The 12148-nt window shown below is 38.9% G+C and overlaps 1 protein-coding gene across 3 annotated transcripts in view; it reads left to right on the top strand.

Moving 5' to 3' along the window:
- The window catches only part of RAB23 (RAB23, member RAS oncogene family), a 38428-nt gene that overhangs the window by 18442 nt on the left and 7838 nt on the right, over nucleotides 1–12148 (top strand). For all 3 annotated transcript variants that reach the window (XM_053222627.1, XM_053222628.1, XM_027057514.2), the window contains 2 exons: nucleotides 8508–8664; nucleotides 10195–10277. In XM_053222627.1, coding sequence (XP_053078602.1) covers nucleotides 8508–8664; nucleotides 10195–10277 — 240 coding nt within the window. The remainder of the gene's footprint in view (nucleotides 1–8507; nucleotides 8665–10194; nucleotides 10278–12148) is intronic.

Here is a 12148-nt window from a genome sequence, read left to right as displayed (position 1 = left end):
CTAGGTGTAAACTAGTAGGAGTATATGAGATTTTCATTGTTTTCATTTAGCTTTTTTCTCTAAGTTCTTGGCATGAAATATATGTTCTTTTGTGAGGAAAAAAGATAGGTTGGGTTCTCTCATTTTAAGCTTTTGACAATTTTATATGGCAGTATTACTTTTTAACCATTATGGATAATTGTGGAGAATGTATTTACCATATGTATCTCTAATTTATAAAGCAAAACTGTGTTAGTTTATAACTGACCCAAAATAAAGTTTAACTTGAAAAAAGGCAAAAATGATCAAATGTCAAAAATGATTTGATTTGCATATAAATAAAAAGGAGAAAATGTGGGAACTGTAGAGTTAAGTAGATCACTTGGGTCCCTGGTTTTAAAAAAAAAGACCAGGTAGCTAAAAATATTTTTATATCCACTGTAGTTGAGGAATTAATGCTTTCTTCAGTTTTTCCCTTCAGACTGTGTTCAACATTATCTTTTAAATTTCAAAATTGGACTCGTCTGGCTTGTTATGTAATTCTTGTTTAGTGCTTTTTAGGTGTCCACAAATCAGTTTCTCTTTACTACCTCTACAAAAAAACACTTTGCCAGAAACTAAAAAGAGAACCCATAATTATTAGTATTTACATCTTAATTTACTGTGGGTGATGTTTAAATTTTTTTCCACTTGGTTTCATTTGGCCTAAAAGGCTTTAAACAGCTTTGATTTTCCTACATTTAACATTTTAACTTAAAGTGATCTTAAGCATATAAATAGACGTCTGTTAAAAGCTTTTCTTAAAATGTAAATTTTTAGTCAACCATGTTAAATGGCAAAGAGAGTGGGATACTGAGACAGGTCTTGAGTTTCAGCTTCTTTTTCTAAGTTGTAAGAATAAACATCCCATCCCAGTGGCAATTATATTTGAATTTGAGAAATGGCATACTGAATATTCTTCTATGCTTTTCTTTGGGGTTTCATCAGAATGCTTTTGGTTGCTGACAACAGAAAAGCAATTTCAAACTGACTTAAACTACAAAGAAAAGTGGAAGTATCATAGCTTTTAGTTATGGTTTGTTCTTACTGTAACCTCTTTGATTCTCCCGGCTCGCCTCTCTCCCTTTGTGGGGTTTCTTCTCATGCTGATTTTCCTCTTGGTTGCAAGATTGCTACCATCAACAATGGAAGCCACATTCTTTGTTCACATCCTTGGGAGAAAGGATCACTTCCCACAACAATGGATTATAAGTCCTGAGCTTTTATCTGATTAGATCACCCTTGACCAGATCACAGTAAGTAGTCAGAGGAATGTGATTACCCTAATTGGCTTGGTGCACTTAGGGCCTACTCCCTCAGAGCAGAGTGTAGGTTCAGCCTGCCTAAACCATGTGTCTACTATACAATGAGGGAGAGGTGTTCTTGGGGAGGGAGGGGAATTGGATGCCAATTTTTGCCACTAACATAGATTCAAATAATGATGTAATTAAATAGAAGCAAAGACTAGGAAGAGAAGATAAAGGCTGGGAAGAATGCATTAAATAAGATAGTGATTTAGTGATAGTAATACCATGCCTCATAAAATTAGGACTTACTGATATATGTTCTAGAAATGTATCATCCAAAATATATAAAAATTTTAAAAGTTTATATTTAAAGAGGAAAAATGTTATTATAATTCATTTGAAAGACCTATGATATCACAAACCTTTGCTTAAAGGATTAATTATGTTCTTAGAATGCTGTGTTGATTGTATAGTGAGACATGTTGAAAAATGACCTTGTAAAGAACAGAGCACAGATCATATTAGGACCATTTGGGATCCCAAATGATTCCTCTTAAAGTCTTAAGAAGTCCACCCTAGGCAGTAGAAATCATTCCTTGTATAGAAAGTTATATACAGCATAATACAGATTTTCATCATAGTTTTTACTATGATTTGGTTCTAAGAAATGTTCCTGACTAACAATATATAGAAAATGAGGTTACAGACTTGAGACCTATTATCTGAGATTATGTCCATAAATAGAAGGAAACTTTTTTAAAGTACCTTTTTTCACAAACCTACGTGAATATAAATTGTTGAAAATGAAATAGCTCTAGACAAGAAGCTATTTATGAATTTCAATTATAAATGCAAAAATTAAGGAACAACTGAATTAGACCATGCAAATCCTTTAGATTTGTTTCGAAATTGTATGAGCATGGAATCTGTAATAGATTGGTTCATTATGTAATCTGTGAGCTTTAGGGCACCTGGGTTACTCAGTGGCTGGAGTGTCAGACTTCGGCTCAGGTCATTATCTAGTGGTTCCTGTTGGGCTCTGTGCTGACAGCTTGGAGCCTGGAACCTGCTTGGGATTCTGTGTCTCCCTGTCTCTCTGCCCCTCCCCTGCTCGTGCTCGCTCTCTCTCTCTCAAAAATAAATAAACAGTTAAGAAAAATAAGAGAAATAAATATTTGCTAATGGTGTTCTTATAATTGACACCACAACTTTATTCATATCTCTGTGTTTCTGATGTGTGGATAAGTGGAGTAGTTTGTTAATTATTACAAGTGAATCTTTTGTGGGTGGCTTACTCTTAACTATGATGACAGAGTAACTTCTAACCATGTGATTCTTAGGGTAGGTGGTATTGAAGTAAGATTGAATAGTGGGAAAATACAGATCTTTTAAAAATATATGGATAGAAAACAGTAGCTGCCTTTAAATATCAGGGGTGTAAGATATGTCCAGATGACTGCAACAGAGAAATTAAAACATTATTAACTTTTTTTAACATTATTTTCTTCTTCTTCTTCTTCTTCTTCTTCTTCTTCTTCTTCTTCTTCTTCTTCTTTTTCTTCTTCTTCTTTGTGTGTGTGTGTGTGTGAGAGAGAGAGAGAGAGAGTACACGCACATGTGGTAGGGGGAGGGGTAGAGGGAGAGAGAATCTGAAGCAGGCGCCACTGGCGCCCAGTGCGAAGCTCCATCTCACAACTATGAGATCATGTCCTGCGCCAAAATCAGGAGTCCAAAGCTCAACCGACTGAGTGGGTGGCAGATGTTCAAAGATGATTCTTTCTCTAGGTGACTGTTCTGGATTCTTCCAAGGTTCCCAGTTTCAGGGATATTTCTTCTGAGCACTTGTACTTGATTCTTGCAGTTGCTTTGCTCCCTTGCTCCCCTTTGTGGGACTTACATTCCACCTCCACCTTCCTTATTTATTTATTGTTGAGAGACAGAGAGAGACAGAGTGTGAGCAGGGAAGGGGCAGAGAGAGAGAGGAAGACACAGAATCCGAGGCAAGTTCCAGGCTCTGGGCTGTCAGCACAGAGCCCGATGTAGGGCTCAAACTCAGGAACCGTGAGATCATGATCTGAGCTGAAGTCAGGCACTTAACTGACTGAGCCACCTAGGCGCCCCCCCACCTTCACCTTCCTTTATGCAAAGTTCTCATCACCTGATAAGCGGTCCTGTTGGACATGAGTTAAAGATGACCCCATATGCTAGCTTGTCTCTTAGATGTGGTTCACCTCTATCCATATGAAATTTGTGTGCATTCTTTGTCTTGCCATTGGCAGGAGCGCAGTTACTCCCAAGTGTGGCTCTCTTTTTGTCTGTTGGTCTTGCCCTTTTGCTCTCATTTCCAGCCTTGAATCTCAGCACCATCAATCCAGAGTGTCCTCCAGTTGCTGGGAACATGTATCATGCTACTTACGAGAGAGAAGGGTTGGAGTGGATAGCATTTTCTCTGAAAAAATCGTTTCCCCTTTGTCTCAATTCTTAAAAAAAATTTTCTTGACGTGTTTGAGGGAGTTCCAAAGTTGTATAATGGATTTATGATCATTTCCTTTGTAAATTCTGCAAAGAATGATCTTTCCACACATACTTGGAATCTGATATTTATCATCTGTTTTATTGGTACTTATGTAAAAATTTTCTACAAAGGGTCTTTAACTTTTTAAAGTATATACTGTAAAGGGCTTTTATGGTGAGGAGGTATGCTGGTTTCCTAAGCAGAAAAGAACCATAATGCATCACAATTTCACAGAGTATTTATCTGTATGTATGGATGATAATGTTCAGTTAGGGGAAATTAAAATAAGTAGTTGTCTATCATTTGTCAGAATTATTGAATCTCCAGAAGTAATCCAGGTTGTCTGTCTTGTGCTTTTGGTTTTTCCTTTTGGTAATTGATTTAGGTTAAGTAAACTAAGGTGGTGGCAGCGTCCAGTCTAAGGCTTCCTGTCAGTTGAACCATCCTGCTTCAGAGGAGCCATCTGAGATTGTAACTGCTCTTGTCATGACTTATTTCTGTCTTCTTGGTTCAGGCTTTGTATTTTCTGTTTGTTTGGGTTTTGTGTGTGTGTATTTTCTTTCCTCCGTCACTTTGGATACATCTTCTTTTGTCCTGAGGTTTAATAGTTATACTTTCCCTTTTTATTCTTAATTTAAAAACATTTTAAAGTTTATTTATTTATTGTGTGTGAGAGAGAGAGTGGGGAAGGGGTAGAGAGAGAGGGAGACAGAGGATCCCATGCAGGCTCCCTGCTGTCAGCTCAGAGCCCCAATCCTTTTTATTCTTATGGTGATTGCCTTTAATTTAAGATTCTGTCTTAATTTGAATGCCACCCCCACAATCATTCGCCAAATAGTTCTTGGCACAACTTGCTGGGGCTGGTTTTTCTGGTAGGTGATCCCAGGAAGAAGTGAGAGACTGGGGAAGGAAGGGAAAAAAACCTATGCAGGTGCATTAATGAGCTAATTATTACTGTAGGCAATTGGGGACCAATCCCTGTGAGGAACCATGTAGACATGCCTCAGGATGGTCCCACCATAGTGAGGCTGAGGTTTTATCCTACCTCCCATTCATTCAAGTTTCTCCCCAGAGGTATCCATTCCTTTAAAATAGGATAACCCAAGGGTCTTTCTGAAGTGTAGGAAAAAGCCATGAGGCAGAAAAGCCGAGTACCACCTGCAGCACACCTGCAGTGTGCTTCAAGGTGGATACAACAGGCAGGACCTGTCCACAGCTGCAGTGAAACTCCGTTGATTGCTTTAACATATTCATATTACATGTTCCTCCTCTTTAGACTGGCACTTGAGCACTTTTCCATGTTCCTCTGTTGTCTCTTCACCAAGTTGTCCACTAAATAATTTTGGGTTGTTATGGACATACTTTTCTTTTATCTGTTGATCACTGATTTTTTTTAATTTTTAGAGAGCTTGCGAGCAGGGCAGAGGGGGAGAGAGAATTTTTTTTTAATGTTTATTTTTGAGAGGGAGACAGAGCACGAGCAGGGGAGGGGCAGAGAGGGAGGGAGAAACAGAATCTGAAGCAGGCTTCAGGCGCTGTGCTGAAAAGTCAGCACAGAGCTTTAACTCATGAACCAAGAGATCATGACCTGAGCCAGAGTCATGACTGAGCCACCCAGGTGCCCTGAGAGAGAGAGAATCTTAAGCAGGCTCCTCACTCAGCGCAGAGCCTGATGCAGGGCTCTATCCCATGACCCTTGGGATCAATGATCTGAACCAAAATCAAGAGTCTGACACTCAACAAACCAAGCCACTCAGTTTCCCCAATCATTGATTTTTTTAAACAACATTTTTCTTTTCTCAATTATTCTTACTGCCCATATCTCTGGCACCATCTGCTTAGTTTGTTGTGTTTTTTTTTTTTTTTTACATTATTATTAAAATATACTTCTAAGAGTTTTTTGTTTTTGTTTTTTTTTGAAACTGGACCATCTTTTTATTTTATTTTATTTAAACATATTTAAGTTTTATTTATTTATTTTGAGAGAGAGGGAGAGAGAATTGCAAGCAGGCTCTGAGCTATCAGTGCAAGCGCCCAACATGGGGCTCAAAATCAAAAACCATGAGATCATGACCTGAGCCGAAACCAAGAGTCAGATGCTTAACTTACTGAGCCACTCACATGCCCCTTTGTTTTGTTTTTAAAGTGAGACTCTGTATCCCTGGAAATGCCCTTTTGTGCCCTCATTCAAATAATAATTGACTGGATATAAAATTCTAGGTTTAAAGCTAAGTAGAGTTTTATAATAAACAGCAGTTCTTGGGATGTCTGTCTGGCTCAGTCAGTAGAGCATGAGACTCTTATTTTTTTCTTTTAGTTTAATTAGTAGTTTTTAAGAGAGGCACGAGCGGGGCAGGGGCAGAGGGGGAGAGAGAGAATCTCAATCAGGCTCCACACTCAGCATGGAGCCCAATGCAGGGCTTAATCCCACCATCCCAGAATCATGACCTTAGTTGAAATCAAGAGTTGGATGCTCAACTGACCCGAGTCACCCAGGCACCCAGAGCATGAGACTTTTTTTTTTTTAAGTTTATTTTTGAGACAGAGACAGAGTGTGAGTGGGAGAGAGGAAGAGAGAGAGGGAGACACACAATCTGAAGCAGGCCAAAGCATGAGACTCTTGATCTCAGGGTTGTGAGTTTGAGCGTCACGTTGGGTGTAGAGATAAGTTAAAAAATAAAATAAGTCTTGGGGCGCCTGGGTGGCTCAGTTGGCTAAGCCTCCGACTTCAGCTCAGGTCACGATCTCACAGTTCATGGGTTCGAGCCCTGCGTCGGGCTCTGTGCGGACAGCTCAGAGCCTGGAGCCTGTTTCAGATTCTGTGGCTCCCTCTCTCTCTGACCCTCCCCCGTTCATGCTCTATTTCTTTCTCTCTCAAAAATAAATAAACGTTAAAAAAAAAATTTTTTTTTAAAAAAAAATAAAATAAGTCTTGAAAAAAAAAGAGAATAGTTTCTTAGTCGAAGTATAATTAAATGTTTTATTTATAGTTTAAGTAAATATTAAAGTTCGAGGAAATATAAATTTATTTACCAGTATCTAGTGTGATCTTATCAGTTTTATTTCTCCTTAAATTCCTGGAAGGTATCAGGGTACCTCTGTCTGTGTTGTACCCTGCCCCCTGCCCCAATTTTGTAGTAATTTATACAGTTTTTGTAATTAATTTATTCTTTGATTTAAAACCTGTTTTAGAGTAGGGGAGATTTTCCCACGTGAAGCCTCTGCTTTTACAGTAGTAGTGAACTGTGGTTTTCTCTTTCATCCTCTTTTGCTTTGCTTTGGTGATATGTAAACCCTTTTTTCCCTTCAGAGTGTCTTGGTAGCCCAGGTGTGTATGCTTTGAATCTTAGGAAATTCTTATACCTGAGGAATCTGGAAGGAAAGAGTAACAGTAAGAAAACGTGCCTCGATTCCAGGAAATCCTTTTAACCCAAAGATGATTTTCTTTTGTTACTTATGTGTCTGCTTTTGTCACAATGCTGCCTGATTAATTCAACATCTAATTATTTATGAAAGAGCTTCTTTCAGGGGTGCCTGGCTGGCTCAGTCAGTAGAGTATATGACTCTTGATCTCAGGGTTGTGAGTTCAAGCCCCTAATTGGGTATAGAGCCTACTTAAAAATAAAATAAAAGGGCTTCTTTTAGAAGGTTGCTGCTTGTTTTCAGTCTTAGATATTATCAACCTAATGTGATAATTGGAAGTTAAAATATTGTCAGTGAGAATGGGAATTATACAATTAAATAGGATAAAAAATGAAATTAAACCTTTTTCTCTATTTTATATATACATGATATATATATATATACACATATAATTTATATATACATGTTTTATATATATATATGTACCAGTGCCAAAGTTAAATATATATATACATATAATTTATATATACATGTTATATATAATATATATATAACATATGCATATATATATATAAAACATGTATATGAAAAAAATATATATATATATTCAACTTTGGCACTGGTTTTTATTTTTGTTTCAAAAAAAATTTTTAACGTTTACTTATTTTTGAGAGACAGAGCATGAGCAGGCGAGGGACAGAGCGAGGGAGAGACACAGAATCTGAAGCAGGCTCCAGGCTCTGAGCTGTCAACACAGAACCTTTTGCAGGGCTTGAACCCATGAACCGTGAGATCATGACCTGAGCCGGAGTCAGATGCTTAACCGACTGAACCACACCCTGGTGCCCCTTGGCGCTGGTCTTTAAATCGTGTTCCTTAACATCACTGGTATTCTACTGAAATAAAATAATACATATTTTTTAAAAAGTTAATACACTGAGAAAATTATGACTTTTTCCTCATAGATTTTTCTTAAATATGTGCTAAAAGAAATTAAGCAAATGATAGATATTAACAGGAAGAACTTGGCAACAGCCTATCATTCATACTTAGTTTACCATTCTCTCTAGAGAATTTTTTTTCTTCCAAGTTTTTATTTAAATTCCAGTTAACAAGAGTATAGTTTTGAGACTTGTACATAATTTTGAGAACCACTGGTTCTTTGAATTGGAAAATAGAGTTTAAATGTTAAAAATAAGCGGAATGCTACAAAGATGAGCTCAATATTTAATTACATAAAATTGTCTTGATACACCTAAAGCTAATATAACATTGTATCTTCATTATACTTCAATTAAAAAAATTGTTTAAATATAGGATTGTTTCATTAATGTAAATAACATTTTTATTTTGTGACCTTACAGGAGCCCAGGCTTGTGTGCTTGTATTTTCTACCACAGACAGGGAATCTTTTGAAGCAATTTCCAGTTGGAGAGAGAAAGTTGTAGCTGAAGTTGGAGATATACCAACTGTGCTTGTGCAAAACAAGATTGATCTCTTGGATGACTCTTGTATAAAGAAGTAAGGTGGCCACTTTTGAGGGGGAGGTGGTAATTCTACACAGTTAAAACCTGTTCTAATTTATACATACATTTAAAAAATTTAGGAGAGGTTTTATAGAGACCCTTGTACTTAAAATTTTCTGTGCGCTATTCTGCGTGATCAGTTTGGGTTTGCACTGTCATAAGTAGAACAAATTAAAGGAATAAATTTTGAAGGCCCTTTTAGAATTCTAGTCTTATGTCTTATACCACAAATCCAGCGCTTGATGTTAAGTCAAATCTAGATATAATAAGAATGTTAAGAAAAACATCCCTGTATATTTTAATATCTAAAGCATGGAGCTATCCTGTGTGGATGAGTTTAAATGGGTAAGTAGTTCAGATTCACGTTGTTTTGTATATTCAGAAGTAGGCTCAAATTTGTGAACAGAGCATCTAGATAATTCTATAAGTATTTGTACATCGTGTTGTTAACTTTTTGCTAGCTTTGAAAATCTTTGCTTGGTTTTTACCTTATTTTTTTGTATGTTCTTATATTAGTTATCTGTTGCTGTGTAACAAATTAATCCAAAACTTATGGCTTAAAACAACAAAAATTTGTTATTTCACAGTTTCTTTGGGTCAGGAATTTGGGAGTGGCTTAACTAGGTGGTTTTGGTTCAGGTTTTTCATGAGGTTACAGTCAAGATGTTGCTGAGGACTGTAGTCATCTAAAGGCTTGACTGGGGCTTGGAGGACCTACTTCCATGTTGGCTCATCACTTGACCGTTATCAGGAGGCCTTAGCTCTTTGCCATGTGGACCTCCCCAGGGCTGCTTGAGTGTTGTCACAACATAGCAACTGGCTTCCCCCAATCCCATGATTCAAGACAGAGCAAAGCAGAAGCCATCATGTCTCTTATGACCTAGTCTCAGAAGTCACCGCTGTCACTTCTGTGTGTTATTGATCACACAGACACAGACCAATCTCGATTCCAGTGGGGGAGGAAACTATATAAGGATGTGAAGACCAGGAGGAGGGTGAGGCATGGGGTGGAATCCTTGAGAACCATTTTAGAGTAGAGCTACTACAGTCTTAATAAAACTAAGATCAGGAGTCATAATAAAACTACAGTTAGGAGTCCCCTTTTGTAGACACAGTTGTTAATACAGTAACTTTGGCTTTGTCAGCAAAGTGGTTTCATAGTGAGCAAGAGTGAAGAAGGGAGTGCAGTGTAAGATTATCAGGGTGCAGTTAAATTCAAATGTTTTTAAAGACAAGGGAGAAAATTAAGTATTATATAAAAAAAGTGATATTTAGCTATTTTAAGCCTAGAGTTTGGGACTATAGAAGTGACAGCATAATGGTATTTATTCTACAAGAGTACTGAAAGCTAAAAATTCTGCTCAGGTACTGAGAACATAGCTTTGAACTGGTCTGGAAGGTCTCACACCGCCCCCTCCCCCCCAACCTCAAGCTGTATTCAGTAAATAAAATAAATATGATTTTTTAAAACAAGCTATCAGAAAGTACCTTTGTAAGAACTTTTTTTCTTTTAATTTATATATAGTGAGGAAGCTGAGGCACTGGCAAAAAAGTTAAAGCTAAGATTCTACAGAACATCAGTGAAAGAAGATCTAAATGTGACTGAAGGTAAACTGCCTTTTTAAAAAAAATTAATAACAGGAAGTTTGTTTTATTCTGCTTATGGTTTTTCGGTTGTATTGTTTGGAAATCATATTTAATGCGAACAGAATTTTCTTATCACCTATCATTAAGTAAAATTTAAAAAAAAATTTTTTTAATGTTTACTTATTTTTGAGACAGAGAGAGACAGAGCATGAACGGGGGAGGGTTACAGAAAGGGAGACACAGAATCCGAAGCAGGCTCCAGGCTCTGAGCTGTCAGCACAGAGCCGGATGCGAGGCTTAGAACTCATGGACTGTGAGATCATGACCTGAGTCGAAGTCGGATGCTTAACTGACTGAGCCACCCAGGCGCCCCTATCATTAAGTAAAATTTAAAGGCATGATGATGCTTCTTAGAATCCTTATTTACTAATGTCTTTTTTTTTTATTAATTCTTTAAAGTTTGTTTATTTTGAGAGGGACAGAGACAGTGCAAGTGGGGGAGGGGCAGAGAGCGACAGAGACAGAGAATCCCAAGCAGACACTGCACTGTTAGTGTGGAGCTTGATGTGGGACTTGAGCTCACGAAACTGTGAGATTGAAACCAAGAATTGAATGCTTAACTGACTGAGCCACCCAGGTGCCCCTTTACTGATGTCTTTGAATAGTTGTTGCTCTCTATAGCAAAACTCCATTGGGTTTTGTTTTGTTTTTTACCTTTAAAAATATAACTGGGTGGTTCAATTAAAAATATAACTGAGACTGGGTGGCTCAGTTGGTTAAGCATCAGGCTTTCCATTTCAGCTCAGGTCATGATCCTCAGTTTCATGAGTTTCAGCCCCGTGCTGAGCTCTGCACCAACAGTGTGGAGGCTGCTTGGGATTCTCTCTCTCTCTCTCTCTCTCTCTCTCTCTCTCTCTCTCTCTCTCCCCCCCCCTCCCTCTCTCCCCCTCCCTCTCTCTCTCTCTCCCCCTCCCTCTCTCCCCCTCCCTCTCTCCCCCTCTCTCCCCCTTCTCTCCCCCTCTCTCCCCCTCTCTCTCTCCCCCTCTCTCTCTCCCCCTCTCTCTCTCCCCCTCTCTCCCTCCCCCTCTCTCCCTCCCCCTCTCTCTCCCCCTCCCTCTCTCTCTCTCTCCCCCTCCCTCTCTCCCCCTCCCTCTCTCCCCCTCCCTCTCTCCCCCTCTCTCTCCCCCTCTCTCCCCCTTCTCTCCCCCTCTCTCTCTCCCCCTCTCTCTCTCCCCCTCTCTCCCTCCCCCTCTCTCCCTCCCCCTCTCTCTCTCCCCCTCTCTCTCTCCCCCTCTCTCTCTCCCCCTCCTCTCTCTCCCCCTCTCTCTCTCCCCCTCTCTCTCTCCCCCTCTCTCTCTCTCCCTCTCCCCCTCTCTCTCTCCCTCTCCCCCTCTCTCTCTCCCTCTCCCCCTCTCTCTCTCCCCTCTCTCCCCCTCTCTCCCCTTCTCTCCCCTCTCTCCCCCTCTCCCTCTCTCCCTCTCTCCCTGCCCCTCCCCTGCTCATGCTGTCTCTGTCTCTCTCAAAATAAATAAACTCTAAAAAAATTTAAAAAAATAAATATGTAACTCCGTATATGTATGTATACATGTATGCGTTTTTCATGCATACCTCTTAAAGTTATTGAATTGAGAACTCCACAATAGTGCATATTCCATTAGGTAGTTGTAATGGCCTTAATTTGATGTGGTGTTTTGTTTAAGTAACTTCTACGCCCAATGCGGGGCTCGAACTCAGGACTCTAAGATCAAGAGTCTTGTGCTCTACCGACAGAGCCAGCCAGGCACCTCTGACCTTAATTTGTTTAATACTATTTCCCAGTTTAAGAAAGTGAGATTAGAGAAAGATGACTGTTATTTTTCTCATTCCAGAATTGCTACTTACTTTATTAGATT

The sequence above is a fragment of the Acinonyx jubatus genome, chromosome B2, assembly GCF_027475565.1.
Source record: "Acinonyx jubatus isolate Ajub_Pintada_27869175 chromosome B2, VMU_Ajub_asm_v1.0, whole genome shotgun sequence".
Taxonomy (NCBI): domain Eukaryota; kingdom Metazoa; phylum Chordata; class Mammalia; order Carnivora; family Felidae; genus Acinonyx; species Acinonyx jubatus.
The sequence above is the reverse complement of the archived record's forward strand: the minus strand, read 5'-3'. Positions and strand labels throughout refer to the sequence as shown.